The 19,756-nt window shown below is 36.6% G+C and overlaps 1 protein-coding gene across 3 annotated transcripts in view; it reads left to right on the top strand.

Annotated features, from left to right (window-relative positions):
* The window catches only part of PPP3CA (protein phosphatase 3 catalytic subunit alpha), a 326,948-nt gene that overhangs the window by 272,130 nt on the left and 35,062 nt on the right, over nucleotides 1-19,756 (top strand). For all 3 annotated transcript variants that reach the window (XM_047855193.1, XM_047855194.1, XM_047855192.1), the window contains 2 exons: nucleotides 1,127-1,221; nucleotides 18,413-18,538. In XM_047855193.1, the coding sequence (XP_047711149.1) occupies nucleotides 1,127-1,221; nucleotides 18,413-18,538 (221 nt within the window). The remainder of the gene's footprint in view (nucleotides 1-1,126; nucleotides 1,222-18,412; nucleotides 18,539-19,756) is intronic.

The following is a 19,756-nucleotide window of genomic DNA, read 5'->3' on the forward strand; positions in this document are numbered from 1 at the left end:
TTATTATCTATCACATTCTGACTTTTTTTTCCTCCAGCAAAGTTCAGTTGGATATGCAGAATAAATACTTCTAGAACATTTCAAAAGACTTTTAAGAAGATATTTTCTTCTAGGAAAAGTTGTATCAAAATATTTTTAAAATTATAATTTTTAAGGTGGTTATTTATCTATCTAAAGGTACTATTTGAGGCACCTTTAGAACCCAATTAGAGTAGGCATGGTTATTCTGCCATAAATAACTGGCTCAGAATACCCAAGGAGTGATAACATTTTGTTTTGCGCTTTATAAGAATTTTTCTAAACTGATATTACTAAAATCTGTTACGTAGAAGTCGTGACATGTGCTTTCACCTCAGTGGAAAAGAGCCAGAATTTCCTGTAATGTTTTTGATTATTTGAGGACTAAAATCCTATTTTTGTCTAAGTAGAAGAAAAGTAACTGGATTGTTGGTTTATTTCCAAAGATCTTGCAGATGTTCTGTTTCATTACTGATTGATTAAATATTACCCTGCTGAGACAATAATCTTTGACCTGCAGATCTCAGAAGAGATTGGTAATAAAGAGAGTTCTAAAATAGAAACAACTTTCAATATGTAAAACCCATAGATTTAACCATTCTTTGAAAAGCAAATCACTTAGTCAAGACCATAACAGAATATTGCATAGGTATTGCACAGAATATTATATGCATAACTAGAATATCAGCCTGGTTTTTAGTGGTAAAGATTTATATATTGCTCTGCTTATTTAGTCTTAGGTCAAAAATATAGGCAAACTTCTCAAAAACATGGTAGGTGCAGGATATCTTCGTGTGAAAGGTAACCTTTGTCATCTCTGTTGAACGCATGGAAATGAATTATGATTTTTCATTGAATTCCACTCTTCCCCTAAGTCCGTTAAACTCAGGAAAGGCCTACTCAGAAACTGTACATGTTTCATTGTCAACCTTGAGATGAATTAATGTCTGCGTAAAACAGACTTTAGAGAGAAAATTTTGTTTAATGTTATGTAATTGAGTTCTCTTGGAGTGATAAAGCATAACTTTAGTTTTCTTTTTCTAAGACTATAATTTGATATCATTTTTTTCATAATAGCCTTGTTTTAAATCATATTTGTTGTTTTTAGGTATCGCATGTACAGGAAAAGCCAAACGACAGGCTTCCCTTCTCTAATTACAATTTTTTCAGCACCAAATTACTTAGATGTGTACAATAACAAAGGTAAGTGGTTTTAGAGCCCTCTTGCGCTCTTACATACTACGTGCAATAATTCATAAGGTGTTTTATTTGGGTTTGGTTTTAATGAATGTTAGCCATTCTTTTCCCCCTTGCTTTTTCATTTATTGTTGGATGCAAATCTTGTGATTATCTTCAGTTACAGATTCAGTTGATCTGGATGTGGAGCCCAGGCAGTGTTAGTTTTTAACTATTCTCCAGGAGATTCTAATGTATAGCAGGGTCTATAGTAAACTGGTCTAGTAGATTTGGGTTTTAAAAGAAATAATTGAAAGCAATCCAAAATCATGCTTCTTAAAAAGGATGTAGATTTAAATGAGAATAGTGTGATTGTGCATGTAAGGGATCAAGAACAATAAGCGGAAGAATTTATAGTTTGAAATTCAAACTCAAATTGCATTTATTGAATACCTACCACGAGTCAGATACTGTGCTAGGCAAGTGCATATTCATTTATTTTTTAAAAAATGAATGAAACTTAAAAGTAAATATCATTAGCCCCACCCCCTTTTAATATGAAGAGTATCTGTTGCTAAATTACCTTGCCCCAGGTCACTCAATTAGGTAGTGATGAACTGGAGTCAAACCCGTATCTTCTGGTTTAGCATCCTGTACTTCCTTTGTGAAACTCCATACCTGTGTGCCTAAAAGAGGCCAGGAAACAAGAGGGTATTATTTACTGACTATAGGAAAGAGAGGAGGAGCAAGGGACACATTATCTTTTTTTATCAAGGTAATTTCTTGATTCAGAAATGACAGGAAGTGGTATAGGTGTGACAGAATGGGTGATAACATATGAAAGAGCCATTAACTATAGTTGGCATTGGTCTACGTAATATTTATGCAGCATATCTGAGTGTGGCTTTCTGAGATCCTTGCCTCTCCCCACATACACACACATCTGTGCTGTCCTATAGATGGAGCACATGACTCTCCAACCCCTGCCTCCACCCTAATAGCCCAGAGAGGCATGCCTTCTGGGTGGGATGGCCACACCACAGTCTCTTACCCTGCCATTTTTAACTGTGGTGGGCCCTCCTCTGTGGCCACAGAGAGAAGTTATCAGAAGGCACAGTGAAGTTTCTGTCACAACCATGGATGGCAGGGGGCAACAGAGAGTTGCCCCCTCTTTCCTGGTTGCCTAATTTCTAGAAAAGAGGAGCTGTCCTTAGTACTCTGTGGCAAGAAGTGTACAAAGTAAAACAAAATATGCTCTTGATGTGCCAAGTGCTTATAAGCCAGTTGACAAAGTAAGACATGTGGGTGACTGAGTAAAAATACAAGACATGGTGTCATTGAGTAAAACTAAGAGAGTTGAACACGAAGTACATTCGACAAGAATGATTTTCTAGAATGGTCAGAGAAGGACTTGTTTAAGGCAAAATGTGACCTGGGCATTAAAGAATGGCTCACATTTGATTGGAAAAAAGGAAAAAATAATAATAAAGTCAAGACCAGTGTTTTTGAAACTTTTATTTTTAAGCAGCACTTTTTTTTTTTTTTTGCCAGACAAAAGTCTTAAAGTCTTCTGTATAAAACCAGTAAGAATTCATTCCCTTGGATTGGATGTGGGTTCTCATACCAGATAATTTCCCTGTGGTACCTGCAAGGAATGCAAGACCTCCGTAGGTCATGTTGCATGTCCTACCATGATCCTGTTAATTCCTTCTTTTAAAAATGTTTTAATGTTTATTTATTTTTGAGACAGAGATAGAGAGCACGAACAGGGGAGGGTCAGAGAGAGGAAGACACAGAATCCGAAGCAGGCTCCAGGCTCTGAGCTGTCAGCACAGAGCCCAACGCGGGGCTTGAACTCACGGAGTGCGAGATCATGACCTGAGCCAAAGTCGGACGCACAACCGACCGAGCCACCCAGGCGCTCCAATCCTATTAATTCCTAAAAGTATACACAATATGAACACTTAGGTTTTTTTTTTTTTTTATGGCATTAAAACCATTTTTTTTTTCTATTTCACCTGGTGAAAGGAGCACCCAAACAAGCAATTTTCTTGACAGAGACCAATTACTAAATAGCACAGATGATACAAGTTTTTTTTTTTTTTAAGAATTGACAAAGAGTTAAAACAGTAAAAAAAAAAAAAAAAAAAAAAGAAGAAGAAGAGGAAGAAGACTGGGATTTCACTCCATATAAAACTGACTTAGACTTTTTCTACTCATCAAAATGTTGGGTATCAGTTTTGCTTGAGACCAATGGCAATTTCTCCCACAGGGTATACATTGCTTCTTTGTCAAGTGTTCTGATTTAACAAGTAGAACTTAATGGGGTGGCTGGATGGCTCAGTCGGTTTAGCTTCCGACTTCAGCTCAGGTCACAATCTCACCACTACTGGGTTCAAGCCTGGAGTCAGGCTCTGTGCTGACAGCTCAGAGCCTGGAGCCTGCTTCAGATTCTGAGTCTCCCTCTCTCTCTGCCGCTCCCCTGCTCACACTCTCCCTCTCTCAAAAATAAACATTAAAAAAAAAAAAATAGACATCAGTGAGTTGCTATCTTTGAGGTTTTGTATTGCTTTCACTGTTTTCTTGTGTTTAGGGTAGATCACATTCTCTTAGGAAGGGGAGGTTCATTTTGGGAACCTTTTCATAAAAAATTCTTCTGAAAGAAAAAGATAAACTGATAGGAAGAAAAAAGGTACATTCTTAAGTTTGAGCATAATTTCAAAAGACTTTTGTGTAAAATCTCTGAAGCACTTTAAAGCTATTATGCTAACACTGTGTACAGTATGTGGAGTAGGAGTCAGTTATTCACAGCTGAAGTAAGGATTACCGGATTTGAATAAAATAAATGGCAATGAGAATTTTATAAGGAGGTGCAAGAAAACTGGGTTGAAAGCACCTTCAAAAACATAATCAATGGACAGAGAGTGACGAATCCCTAAATTAATCATTTGATTCTTAGAAACAGATGTGGGGTTGCGGGGGGGGCGCCTGGGTGGTGAAGTGGGTTAAGCCTGACTTCAGCTCAGGTGATGATCTCGCGGTTTGTGGGTTCCAGCCCCGCGTCTGGTCCGACTCTGTGCTGACAGCTCAGAGCCTGGAGCCTGCTTCAGATTCCGTGTCTCCCTCTCTGTCTGTTCCTCCCCCGCTTGCGCTCTGTCTCTCTCTCAAAAATAAATAAAGATTAAAAAAAAAATTGAAAAAAGAAAAAAGAAAAACCAGATGACCAGAAAGTGTTCTGGAGTTATAACCCAATAGTTACAGTATGATTTGATTTTTAAGCGCCTACAGATTAAAGGCAGCAGGAATGTTCTTTGGCAAAATGAAGTGATGGGGAAAAGAGTTTCACTCTGCCATCTTAACACCTGTAATAGATGCGCGATCAGCTTCATGTTTAAATGTCTGTTAGCTCCGATTAGAAGTTTGTACTTGCCTACAAGAAAAGCAGCTTTCCGCAAGTGATGAGGACCGTAAATGGCCCATCCATCCGTTGGGGTATTCATGCGGTTCTTATCCTTTCCGGTCTGCATAACACAGGGAACAACTCCCCTGGCCTCTCTTTCCTCACTCTGACAACTCCTGCTTACTCTTGTAACATGCCAGGGCAGAAGATGTAGATTTGAATCATAGCTCTGCTATTAAACAGCTAGCTCATTTACATTTATTGATATGCAGTGACATCTCTGCAAAACGAGAAAAAAATTTCTTTTGTGAATAATAGATGAAATTACTCTGAAACAAAATGCTGTGAGGTATTAAGATATTATCATCATTGAATATTTTATGTTGCTATCATTATGCCACCTGTCAGTGGCTTCAGGGAAACTGACAGATGATACAGTCCTCCTCAGCCTCTTATAGTTTCACTTTATGGCTCGATCTACCTTAATACCCATGTCTCTGCTTCTCTTTGGGTGAACGCTTTACTTGAGCCAAATTGTTCTACTCGTTGTCCTGAACGCAGTGACTATCCCTTCCATTTGGCTGTCCCTTCCATTGCGTCTTTGCCCACATAACTTTTTTTTTTTTTTCATTTAGATTACTAGTCTCCCTTTTTCTTCTCATCTAAATGGCCTAGACCCACCAGGCTGTTTCTATGCAGACTTCTTTTGGTAGTCCTTCTCTGAATGCCTGAAATAGCAATCATTTGCCCTTGTACTCATCAATTATTTTTCTTTTCTAGTTAGCTTTTCCTACAGTTAGCATTCCTATAACTTCTCAGATTATAATCAGTTTGAAGCAGGGGCTTGTTGATATACATTGTAAAGCCCAGTAGCCTGTATTATGCATGGTAGGCCTTCAACACCTGTGTTGAATGATGCATTTTCTTTCTTCAATCAAATAGCAAGACAGTGCTCAAAAGTTACTCTACCAGTATTGACCCACAGAACTCCATCTCGTTTTAAATTACTGTTGCAACCCGTTCTGATACCCTTTCCAAATTGGAGTGAAACATTTGCAGAGCACTTTGCACATCTGAGTTTTCTCAATCTGTAGCCCTAAGGGTAAAGCAATTTCATAATCACCCAAACACACCAAACAGAAGAAAACTGTAGAGATGACACATGCACATATCTGCTGCTGTGCTCCTCCCTCTCCTCCCCCTCCCGCTTCTAACTCCTCCTCCCCCAATTCCTTCTCCTCTTCCTCCTCCTCCTCCTCCTCCTCCTCCTCCTTCTTCCTTTTAAAATGATATGCCACCTGGGCTCAGTTGGTTACATGTACGACTCTTGATTACAGCTCGGGTTATGATCTCACAGTTCACGAGTTTGAGCCCTGTATCAGGCCCCGCATTGACTGTGTGGAGCCTGCTTGGGCTTCTCTCTCTCTTCCTTCCTGTCTGCCCTTGCCCCACTCTCATTCTCTCTCTCTCAAAATAAATAAATTAATTAAAACAAACTAAAAATAATAATATGCCACCTATAAAAATGACTTCAGTCTCACCCACTCAACAATGCAACAAATCTTTACTGAGAACTTACTGGATACCAAGCACCATGCCAGGTGCTGGGAGTATAAAATAAATAAGATGGAAATTGTCTTCACTCTAGTGGGTTTTATAATTTGGTAGTGGGATAGACATTAAATAAAGAATTCCATCAAAAATTATTCAGATATACTTGGAAAATACTCCAAAGAAAAGAATGGTATTGAGTGAAAGTGGAAATTAGTCCACGGAGACCAAATAATAATAATAAGCTTAACTGACAAAAGTGACATTTAAGCAATCTTAGTAAAATATGTCAATATCAAGAAATACAGTGGTAGATGTGAACTCTGCTTTAAACAACTCAGTTTGGCCAAAAAATATAACGAACCTCTGGAATAATGTGTTTTAAGCGTTGATGTAAACAGTTAAATCCTTTATCTCTATAGTGGTACACCTGTGCTTCAGAAAAATCTAAAGTAAATTACACAAAGTTGCCATATGGTGCCTGTTCTCTGTGGTCCAGATGAGTTGTCATATGGGTGCAGGAGTGGATGGGTGGATGGATATATGATTCGGATATCGAGAAATACAAATATACATTCAGGGCTATATAACTCAGTTCCAGGAAAAGCTACTCACAGTAAAATTAAGTAATCAAATAAAACTCATCAAATGAACTGTATTTTGGATTTGAGAAGAAAAGTCTAAATGGCAACCAAACTAATTTACCAATTAAGACCAAAGATTAAAAATGACCACAAGGAAAAAAATCAATTCAGTGTTAAAGTCGGTTAAGGAAGAAAGAGGTACAAAATTGGGTTTCAAGGATAAGACGAGAAGAGCATCGTTTGCTAAAATGCTAAAGTCTACCCTTTTTGACTGGGAAAAGAAATGTATTACGATGGTTTGGACTTTTAAATGAGACAAATTGATAGAATTGCTTTTAAAAAGCATTTTAGCCCCACCAAAACTTGGCGGAGTCAACATCCTCAAATATTTTCCTTCAAAATGTAGTCAGGGACTTCAGAAGGATACCATTTATAAATAAAAAGATACTTTACAGCTTGGCATACCATTGTAAAGAGAGGATTTAATTGCCAATAAAAAAAAAAACAAGGTAAGAATCTTATTGGCAGTCATGATGTGGACACTCAGGAGCAAATGCAACCTCTCTGAGGCCAGCTTGTCCTAGTCCCCTGATGTCTAGCTGGAGCACGCAGCCTTCAGTGACACCATCAGCACAGTAGGCTGCCAGGTCTGAGAACCTCATTTCTGTACTGCAGCACAGTTCTGTCATGTCAGGACCTTGTTTCAGTATTCCAGAATCATGTGTGCAAATTTAGTGATAGGTGGTCCCTGCCTGAGTCAGGAGCCAAGTGCAGAATCAACTAGTTCAGATCCTTATCGTGAGTGGGAAAAGGAAATAGGGGGAGGGGGGCAGTCTCTGGAACGGAGTAGAATTCATGCCCAGGTAACCCTAAGTTAGCATCTTAGCTTATTTCTTCACAGCATGCCAAAAAGATTACTTCCCTACAAAATTGCTTACATTTTATAAGCAAGAAGCCATTTCTGTAGAGTTTGAGGTTGATCTTAACCATGGGAATAATCTTTAGCATTGACATAAACATTTTTAAAACATATTTTGGGTCTTTATAACCACAGGCATAAATATGATCACTAGCGCTTTATAAGTTAGATAAAATTAATCCAGAGATTTTGTTCAGCGGCAAGAGTTTTCCCAGCTCGTACTTTTTTCCTGCCATCATATCAATTCTAAAGATCCTCTCAATTGGTCTTGAGCAACTGTTTGCTCAGATCACTTTTTTCATATAGGAAACGTAAATGCACATTCACGGTAGCATTTTGTTATTTGATATTTCCAAAAAAAAATGTAGGCTATGTGTTTTTCTTGTTGTTACTAAAGGAAAACAATAAGTAAAATAACTCCTATGAAAAATAGTAATTTCTCCATTTATTCAATATACATTTTTATTTTTTACCCCAATGAATATTGAATTACACACAATGGGAAGATAATTTCTTTATAGTGACCATTAAACCAAGGACAGTCTACCAAAAAATGATATGGAATCTACAAACTACAAAGGATCAAAGCAGAAAACATGAAGAAAACTCTTAGCATTAACTTTTTGTATTATCAGTATGAAGTAGTAGAAAATAAATTTATGTAGACATTTAGGCTGAGGAGGACTTTTGGGTAGGAATTTTTGATTAGTTCACATCTCTCTGAGATGAATGGATAAGATTAACTGCAGAGAGGTTTTAGTGGAATATCCCTTTTCTCTGCCTTTTATATAAAGGACTCTTTAATATATGGAATTAATCTAACTATGATTATAATTTCTTATACCATTATCATTATCATTGTCACCTTGACTCCTACAACTTTGATATGTTTTCTTTAAAGTCTTAGGTTGGTAATAGTATATTTAGTAAATGTAAATATTTCCTTTCAGTTGGGCAGTTGGGATAGCATGTATACAAATGTTATTTTCTTTATTCATGCAAGTAGCAAATGATTAATAATAATAATAATAATGGAACATTTATCTTGTTCTAGAACCTGCTCTCAGTTTCCATGTGTCAATGCATGTAATCTTTCAATACTTTGTGCATTACATTCTAATCTTGATTTATTGATGAAAACCTGGGGCACAGAGGGGATGCCCGCTTTCCCCATGGTTCACACAATCTTATCAGGGAATAGCACTGAGATTGAAACTCAGCTGACTGACTCCAGTGTTTGCAAGTTAACCTCTGTCTTCTAGGTCAGCTTTGTTATCTGAGGCATTCAGGGTGATGTTTCCACCGAATCCCTATTCAACTCATGGCTCCATTATGTGGAGACTCATGTAGATGACTAACTGTTCTTCAATAAGGAAAAAAAAAAAAAAAGAGCTTTCGGACTAAAGAGTCATTTATTATCCCTTTAATATTACGTGAATGTTATACATTCAAATATATACGTTATTAAAAGAGCGGGGCATCTTTTATGTTATTCTAAACTAAATAATTAATCTCTCTCTTTAAAAAGTGTCCCTTAGGCGCTTAGACTTTTGCTTTTTGTACATTCAGCTCCACTGTCAAACTGTCATCGCTGGAGGACACTTTCTAAAGAGATTAGTTTTAGTCCAGTCATCAACTTGCTTACATTTCAACATTTAATTAATGAGACAGAGGGTAAAATGGAAAATCTATCAAGATTTAATATCTAAGAATTACCCTGAGTATATATTTTAATTGAATGCACACTCTGTATCTTTGCTATAACAAGTGAACTTCTTGATGTTGTAACTGTCGCTGCTGCGTAATTATAAAGTTTGGCAGTTAAGTAATTGTGGAACTTCCCTAAGTAATAACTCCATGAATGAGATAATCCTTGCTTTTTACAAAGGGCTGCCCGTGGAATTGAAGGATTTAGCTCTCCAAGTTCTATAAGCCCTTAAATGGGGATGAAGACAGGATCTGGAACAACGCTAAATCCTTCACACAGCTTTATCGGCAGTACTCTACTACTGCCCCTTGAACAAGACCAGCTGGGGGATGCATCCTGAGGTGTTGTATTCCATTTTCTGACAGACGGTTAGAAGATTCTGTAGAAATCGAATTCTTTGTAAAGCATTTCATAGGAGGAAAGACAGGGACAATCTAGATAATGTTGAAGACACCAATGAATGGCTTATCCCTTGCTATTCAATATCTAGAAATTCTAGATCTACAAGAGACTTTACCCTGACAATGTCAAAAAGTCTGCGTGATATGACTTTCCACAGAAAATATCAAGTGTGTGGGTTTAATATTAACTCAGTGCCAAGGAACAACCTAGAACTTTGCAAGTTATAGCTCAGGGCTTGATATCAAGTACAACCTTGAAGGTGAAAAAGGTGTTTTGTGATTGCATACAGATACCACCAGTTTTCAAGGTACCTCCCACCAGGGTACCTGTGTTACGCACTTGGAGCTAGTAGGTATTGACTTCATTGAATAGAAGCCAAGCATGGGTACAGTGTTTCCTATGTCCACGCCATCTTCTCCAGCAGTTCAAAGCTTCAGCTAAACCTCTTTCTCTCTCTCATTTACTAAGGTGGCATAAATCTTATGTTAGCATTATAATAACACAGATTAGAACTTAAAGCTAAAACTCATAACTAGTTCTTTCTTATTGACTTAGCAAAAAATACTGAATCGAAATTCAAATTCTCCGTGTGAAATTGTAATGTTAGAAATAATTCTGTGTTTCACTGGACTTGAGCTACTTCCAAGGATCAGTTTCTGGCCCAGACTCTCTGGGTGTTAGTATTTGGATATGACACTTTAGGTGGGAATTATAAGATGGAAAAGTGTCAAAAATAGATAGCCATCCCCTCCTTGAAGAACTTGAAACTGCATCTTGATACTTCTGTTTTTCAGTTGCCAAGTAGTTTTTGTGATTACATATTATCATGGATATCAATCCCATGTATTATTGTATTTGAACATCATACTTTCAAAATAATACTAATTATTCCTATTTTGCAAGTTTTGGAGGTAAAGCTCACACAAGGATAATACTTGCGTAAGTTTACACAGTTATCATGTGGCAGGGCCAATGTTTTTTCCATTCTTGTCTATTTTAGAGACTCTTTTACAATTTTAAAATGGAGTTAGCATCTGAAGTGACATTTTTGTCTTTCTCCTAAATTCCAACATGTACCCTTCAGACTGTTCATGTGTTGTTAGTTACACTTTTAGTGTCCTGGGAAGTTATATGTTTTATGTTTTTGAAATTGTTTTTGTTTTTACTTTTTCTTTGCCTGCTTGCCTTCCTTTTGTCCTTCCTGTCTTTCTCCATCTTGTCCTTCCTTTCTCTATTTCCTTTCCTTAGATCCTTTCTTCAACCAACATTATTAAACATCAGCCACGTGCCAGGTATGGTACAAAGCACTAAAAGAAAAAGAGAGATCTTTGCCTTCTTCATCCCTTCCATCATCTTCCTTTTATTGACTTTACCCAAAATTCTATATTTAAATAATGAGCTGGTTCAAAATTTACTAATGCAATATCAAAAAGAGAAATATGTAGCACACACATGCACATATAATTATAAAATTGGCTCATATTATTTCATAGATATATCTGGTACCGTCTCTTTCCTCCATGTAAGGAAGATACTATCATCCAAATTGTATGTAGGGCACTTGTAGCAAAGTTAACAAGGTGCCATGAAGGATGCATGTACAAGGAAGGAGAAGCAGGCAGGGACTAGATGTGTGGATAAGAAGATTATATATAGTAACACACATGTGTGTATCTTGATAAACACAAAATCCTTAGCTCACAGCTTCAGGGAAATTATATATACCTACTGTTTCTGGTTATTAACGATAAAATATTTCAGGTTGATTACATTCAGTCATTACATGGAAGTTATTGAGAATTTGCCTGTGAAAGACCCTATGTGAAGTACTGAATCAAGCAGCTTAAAAGAAAACTTGAAATCTGTCTTTATAAAAGACTTAAACACTTACTTTGTGCTCAATCTTATGAGCTATAGAGTAAAAGTGAGTTATAAGTGTAGTCCTTGCTCACCAAATACAGTAATCCTCATGAGTTAATAAATTTCCCTTAAACTAAGTCACTAGTAATAATAAAAAGAATCTTTTTAAAACAGAATACACTGGGCAAGTACAGGACATTCAGGGAAAGATAAAAAAGACACAGGAGTTAGAAATGAGGTTTCAAAATGGAAGAAATCACCAAGATTGTGCTTATAGATGCTATAATTTGAACTACAAAAACTGTGTATATATGTAGATATATTATAGATATATATCTTCACAAAATCTTCAAAGAAGATTATACCTTAAAACAGTAATCTTTATTGGGAAATACAGTTTTAGAAAATGTACAGCATCTCTCCCAGAATCAAATAAATCCTTTCATGCAGTATATGGCATAATCTTAAAATATTGGTAAAGGATATTATGAGTGTATAGGTCCAATTTCAAGAATTTTATCCATCAAGCCATCATGTCTCCTTCTGTGATGGTAGGACTTTGCCAAAAGAACATGATGGGGGTTTTCCTGCTGGGGTATCTATCGTCTACAAGTGACAGAACTGAAAGGGAAAAAAAATCCTGAGTCTATTACACTTTTTCTTCTTTCTTTCTTTCTTTCTTTCTTTCTTTCTTTCTTTCTTCTTTCTTTTTTCTATTTCTGGATGGATTATGATTCTGGAATGCTGCCATTTGCTTCCTTTTCACCTTTCTTTTCTATCCCTCTGCCCCATCTTTTGAAGATGGGAGTGCATGGCCAATTAGAGCTAAGGAGATGAAAAATGTTATTAGAATTCATTATTTCCATTCTTTTGACCTCTCTCCCCTCTATTGAAAACAGCCCTGGTAATGTTGAGAAAGCCTGAGTGAGGTATGTTGGGACTGTTACATTCTAATCTAAAGACTTTCAGAAAGGAGCTTTGTGTTCTTCTTGAAATCCACTTGAAATGTGTTGAGCCTATGGTTTTAATGCCCTTTGCTAGCAATATTTTGATAACTTCTTTTAAGTTAGAAGCTCTCTTTGGATATTTATATCTATCTATAGATATATAGATATATCTATATCTATCTATATCTATCTATATCTATTTATATCTATATATATCTATGTATCTATAGATATCTATATATCTATATAGATATCTATGTATCTATATATTTATATATATCTCTCTATATATCTCTATCTCTATCTCTATCTCTATATCTCTATCTCTATCTCTATCTCTATCTATATATCTTACTCATTTTCCTATCATCCTCCTCCCTGGTGATGGCAGTTGTAAAGAAGGTGTTGAGCAATATTACCAAGTTTTTATGAAATACAGGTTTTTGTGTCTCATCAAAATCTTAAATTTTAATGTAGGAGAGAGCCCTTTAATTTACAGATTTGGATATGGCCTAGCATTTTATTGCATCATATGGTAGACAGAGGAATGGATTCTATTCCTTGGGTTTCAGTCTATTTGCTGTACCTAATTGTGTCATTAGAAATAAAAGAGTTCAAGTGGCCCTTCCCTATTTTCAGGTAGGAGCTGTCCCTTGATTATGGATTTTATATCTCATACACAGCATGGCTTACATGTTTGTTTGTATAGGGTTCTACAGGTGCAGTAAAAATGATTAGACCAAGTAATTGCATAACTTTAAGGCCATAACTTTGACATCAGAGAAAGAACAGGCAGTCAGGCCTCCAGGTTTATAGAAATTAGTATTCTTTCCATTATATCAATTTTTTTTCTGGCTATTTTTCACAAGCACATGTGCAAAAGAAGAGCACTTGTTTCTAGACTGTCTGGTCAGCTCTGAATTTGGTTAATAACATGGCCTTGTATATATGTCATAATCTCTCTGTAGGCCTCTGATGCAATTGTTAAATGACAGGAGGTCATGTATAATTGCCAGTATAATGGCGAGATTTCTTGATAGTAGGCTTTGTTCTTTCTCTATTTCTCAGACAAGGTCTCAGGAGTTGGTCTCGAGTGATTCTTGAAGCACAACCACTTGTATTATTTATATTGCACTGGAGATAAATGTCTTTCAAGTACTTCAGAGAACAGCACACTGTTAGGGCTCTAGTTGAGTTTTGTAATCCCAGTGACAGTTAGAGGCAGGTGGCAGGGGTGGATGTGGGAGGTGGAAGATGAAATGTTAACTGTGAATTTCGTGACTGTAGATATTTGGGACTGTTTTAGATTAAGGGTTTTTTTTTTCATGTACTTTTATGATACACACACACACACACATACACATATATGTATTATACAAAAAACAAAAATTTATGAGTAACTTATTAATGTAAGGTTATTCAGGAAGTATCTTTGAGTGAATACCTTATGCTGCTGAAGAAAAAAGAATATATATATTGGTGTATTTGTATTTTTAAGTTATTCTTTTCTCTAACCTATAGAGAAGTAGAAAAATGTTCTATAAATAGTCTCTAGAATTACTGAGAATATTATTCATTGCATTAATGATGAGGTCTTTGTTCCAGAAGTTTGTTATCATTCAGATCTGGAAGTGGTCATATAAATTATCTAGATAAATCCATGAAGTTAGGTGAGGTAATTGAAATCTAAACACTTTAAGTGACCTCGGGTCTTGTGAGTACTTAATGACAGAACCCATCTAGCAGTCTGGGCTCCTGGCCTTCCAGTATAGTGCTCTTTTTTACAAAGAATAAGTGTGGAAGGAGAATCTGTATTCAAAACTTGGCAGGCAATGAACAGTTTATGCAGTTGGGGTGAGAATATCATGGAATACTAGAAAGATCGGGGAATTTAGACTCAGACCAGAACTGAATTTAACTGCTTCTTAAGTGTGACCTTGGGCAAATAACCTCTCTGTTTGCTTATTTTTGAAATGCAAGTAAGAACTAGTTTTGAGGGCTATTGTGAAGATTTGTGATTACGTTTTGTAAAGGACCAAATATAATGCCTGATATATAGCAGATGCTTAGTAAATGTAGCTACTGTGACAATTTATTATTTCTGCTGTCAATAAACAAAAATAAAATCTGGAAAAATTCCTGCTTTATCAGTAGGCACTCAGATAAATTATATTGAGTCAGCGTCGAATGAAGAAATGCTTTGTCTCACCAGCTCCAAAACAGAACCTCTGTGTTATCTATGGAGCAAGCCATACCCTCACTTGTAAATTTTGATCGTATTTCATTTTTCTCAAATATGATTTTGGCAAAAGCTAAAACATCTTTAATTATGAATACTATATTCAAGGTTAAGTTAGTATAACAGCTAAGACTAGAATTCATCCATTTATAATTTATAAGAGACAGAGGGACTGGTGGAGAGGGGATGGGTTTGATGTCAGTAAAACCTGAGTTTAAATATGAGTCCTATCTTTCCGTTGCTCATTGAATGATGTTGAGCAGGCCATTTCATTTCTCAACTTCTGTTCCTTGGATTATAACGTAACGGCAGTCACACCTGCCTCTCAGATTTGTAGTAAGGATAAATGACATATTCTATAGAATCTCTCCCTTTCTGCCAGGGCATTTGGAGAGGTTATTTGCCCAAGGTTAGTTTTCACATCTATTTTCCTTCCTCCTGCTGCACCAATCTAATGCCAGATAAAAAGCGGGGGAAGCTCACAGGAGACATTGCTCTTCAAAAAGATTAGAACCTTAAAGATCTTTTGAAAACATGAGAACATACTCCTGCTATGAATATGCTGTATCCAAAAATAGTAAAGACCTTTTAAATGGAGCCAGTATTCAGGTAGTGCTTAGCAAAGGTGGAAAATACTTCACCTTTTCCATCTGGCAGATCAGAGATGTTTGTATGGTAATTTGCCATGATTTTTTTTTTCATTTTGCATGGCTTTAATACTATATGAATGTATCCTTAGGTCAAGTGTCTTATGGCATAAATGATAGGATAATTTAAAGAAGAATGGGGTTACAGACATATATGCAGGATTCAGCAGTCTGTGGGAAGAAGATATTAATTCCTTCCATGTCAACGACTGCACTATCTGCATTTCTTGTCCCCAAAGTGTAGTGATTCTGTTCCCTGGAACTGTGCTGGTGAGCCAGAAATATGTTTTGAAGCAAAGACCGTACTGTTCTCAAGTATGATTTTAGTTAACTGCAAGCTGCTGACAACACCAACATATTATTAGGCTGCAATATGATATATATAGTATCCACATTACAAAAAACTATATATCTTCCTCATATTCTGCATTGGTTAAACCCACCAAAAAACTTATCTTCATTCTGGGCCACACTTTTACAGGGACATTGCCAATGTGGCATGCATCCAGAATAGGGATGGGCAGGAAGAAGGAAAGGGACTAAAAGCCCTCTCATATGAAGAAGAGCCAAAGGGATTAGGAAGAATTTTCTTAAAAAAAAAAAATTGTAAGAGAAATAGGAAGATGAATCCTTAGCTTCTGAGCATTTATACTGAGAAGGTAGTATGTGGAGCACAAAGAAATATAAAGCCCATTGTATGATACTTGTCCCTAAAGATATAGAAGTTTGGCATGCACATATATATATATATATATATATATATATGTATATATACATATACATATACACAATGGCTATGGTCAATATCAAATAATAAATGCAGTATAGAGGTTTAAGTCAAGAGCTTTTGGAATGCAGAGGAAGGTTGAGATTAGATCCGCTAGAAGAAATCAGAAAAGATTTCCCTGAAGGGATACAGTCTGGGTTCGACACCATAGGATAGAAAACCTAGGGTATTTAGAGGTTTCTAAGAAAATATTCCAGGTGAAAGAGCAAACACGGTTAGGAAAGCAATGCTATGTTAAAGATATTGGTAAGTAAGAAGTTAAGATATTAATGCAGACATTAAGGCTCAAAAGCAGTAAACGTTTGGTAGCTTTTCAAAAACTAGATTTCGAAGGGCTATCTTTGATCTCTTACCTGTAATCACAGGCTACAACATAAAGTATTGAAATGATTGCTTTCTCTATGTTTTAAAAGCCTAAACCAAACAAGAAAAAACCCGTTTGACATCATCTAGGATCTGTTCAATAATTTCCACTAATGTGATGCTAATTATGCCATGAGATGATAATAAAAGCAAAATCTTACCAAAGTTTAAGAAGGTGTGATGCGAGAGTATTGTGATTTCTATTTATTTATTTTTTTTTTAATTTTTTTTTCAACGTTTATTTATTTTTGGGACAGAGAGAGACAGAGCACGAATGGGAGAGGGGCAGAGAGAGAGGGAGACACAGAATCGGAAACAGGCTCCAGGCTCTGAGCCATCAGCCTAGAGCCCTACGCGGGGCTCGAACTCACGGAGCGCAAGATCGTAACCTGGCTGAAGTCGGACGCTTAACCGACTGCGCCACTCAGGCGCCCCTTGTGATTTGTATTTAAAAGATTGTCATTTAGAATCAGAAGTATACTTGTTCTGTATCTATCCAGAAGGCAGAATTAGGATCACTGAGTGGTAAAGAAGTTTTAAACTCAACTTGAGAATTTCCCACAACTTAAAATTGTTTGTCTATCCATAGAATAGATGATGCCGTTAAAACAAGTAGCTCTTCCTAAATTGAAAGTACTCACAGAGGGGTGCTTGGCTGGCTCAGTTGGTAGAGCATGCAACTCCTGATCATGGGGTTATAATTTCGAGCACCATGTTGGGTGTAGAGATTACTTCAAAACAAAATCTGCTTTTTTAAGTTTATTTATGTATTTTGAGAGAAAGAGCATGAGTGGGGGAGGGCCAGAGAGAGAGGGAGAGAGAATCCCAAGCCGGGTTTGTGCTGTCAGTGCAGAGCCCAATGCGGGGCTTCATTCCATGAACTGTGAGATCATGACCTGAGCTGAAATCAAGAGTCAGATGCTTAACCAACTGAACCACCCAGAAGCCCCAAAATTGAAATAAGAAAGAAAGAAAGAAAGAAAGAAAGAAAGAAAGAAAGAAAGAAAGAAAGAAGGAAGGAAGGAAGGAAGGAAGGAAGGGACTCACAGAGACCTGTTAACCTTGTACTGGGATTGCTTTGGAATGAATTTGAATTTCTGAGTCTGGTTAGAAGTGAGACCAGCAATGATCTTAGGATCTCTGCAACCATAGCTTTCTCTGTGACTGTGTATCTAACCTACAGACACTATACAAAGCAGAGTGAAAAGGGTAGATTCATTTCCTAAGTCATGGATGGTGATTCCTTTCCAGAAGTCAGGAGTGAAGTCAGATACCAGTATATTATTTTATGTAAGATCCAATCCAAACATTTTATTTTATTAAGTCAAGAATGCAGTCTAATTTCAACTACTGTGTACAACCATTGTGAGTTCTAATGGAAAATGCATGCTTTCTTCGAAAACATAGAAGTAAATTCTGTTCAAATATTTGAGGAGATTATTAAATTGTGAAAATGATTTAGCTATACCACTTTTATTAGGGTCATCAACTGTTAAATAAGACTAGAATATTCTTGGCTGTAAGAGGAGCTTGACCAATTCCTGATAGACATTTGATTAGCTGTTTTATATAAATATTTGCCAAACTGTAATGCCATTTCATATTTAGCATTCATATATTGTGCAGTTTCATATTACATTGAGTATAGTTTGATTCCCGAGTAGTGTATACATTCGTGACTGACTAAGCTACTGGTGTTGATATTTTGGACCTAAAGTCACACAGTTTAATTTTCCTGATCAGCTGAGGCCATGTGGAGAAGCAGAAATATGTACACGTAAACCTAATGTCTTTGTTTTTGTTGTTTTCAGCTGCAGTATTGAAGTATGAGAACAATGTCATGAACATCAGGCAATTCAACTGTTCTCCTCACCCATACTGGCTTCCAAATTTCATGGATGTTTTCACTTGGTCCCTGCCCTTTGTTGGAGAAAAAGGTGTGTTGTGGAATCCTGCAATGATATGGGAAGGAAGGGGAGGGGATGTGGACTGTTTTACCATAAAACAGAGAAACACTTTGGCCTGACCAATAAAAGTCACAAGTGGCAACATGAGGGAAAAGATTTGAAAGTGTGTCACTGTGTATCCTGCTAACAAAATATAATGAGTGAAATAAGGGGAAACAAGAGCAATGAGAAACATTAGGAGAATTTATGTGATCTCATTGGAATACTACAACTCTTTGAAAAATGGCAGATATATAGTTTTAACTTGCTTCAAGCTATCATGGCTACTTTTCCCCCTTATCCTCCTATCTTAATTCGAGCGCTATTTTATTTTATAAACTACCTGTCAAATTAAAAGGTTAAGATAGCCATGCTTTTCTCACATTTCTGATGTTGATAATAATCACTGTGTGACAGTGATTAATGGCCATAATAATTTAAAAGCCAATATATACGACAACAACAAAAATACTTCTTTACAAATTGGCGACCATTAATGTGTTACAAGATGAGACAGATTTACATTTACATAGTTATTGACTATTAACTTGTCCAGTTTTCCAAAAGAATTGGTTTGCCTTCCTTTCCTATCCTTCCTTCCTTCCTTCCTCCCTCCCTCCCTTCCTTCCTTCCTTCCTTCCTTCCTTCCTTCCTTCCTTCCCTCTTTGTTTTGTTTTATATTTTGACCTAAACCTCATCAAAAATTTCAAGGAAAGTCCTGCACTCACTGGGCTTAAGCATTTAGTTCAGGAGGGCCAACGGGGGCAAACCAGGTCATAACTCAGGCATGATATGACACATCACCAGAGAAGGTAAATAGGCATCAGAATAAAGGTAAGAGTTTGCACATGTTTCAGAACCCTTATAGGGGTTTTAGAGAAAAGCTACACATTTTTTCTAAAATATGTATTTATTTGTATTAATAAATGTGTATGATATATGAATGTAGTATTTATTTTCCTATAATATGTATGGAGGGTTTTTTCCCTTAAATTCCTTAAAATGATTAAATCGTGAAGTTATGATTTGTCAGTGAAGAAGTCTTTCTTTCAGATACCAAAATAAGTCGAGTAAATTTTAATAGTCTGATAAGTGTTCCCAGCACTACGCCATGTCACCACCTCCCTACACTGATCAGAACACAGCATGTGTTACTGTCCTCTGTTGGCTTCTCTGGAAGCAGAAGCAGTGTGAATCCTGACAACTACT

This window comes from Prionailurus viverrinus, chromosome B1, assembly GCF_022837055.1.
Source record: "Prionailurus viverrinus isolate Anna chromosome B1, UM_Priviv_1.0, whole genome shotgun sequence".
Lineage (NCBI taxonomy): Eukaryota > Metazoa > Chordata > Mammalia > Carnivora > Felidae > Prionailurus > Prionailurus viverrinus.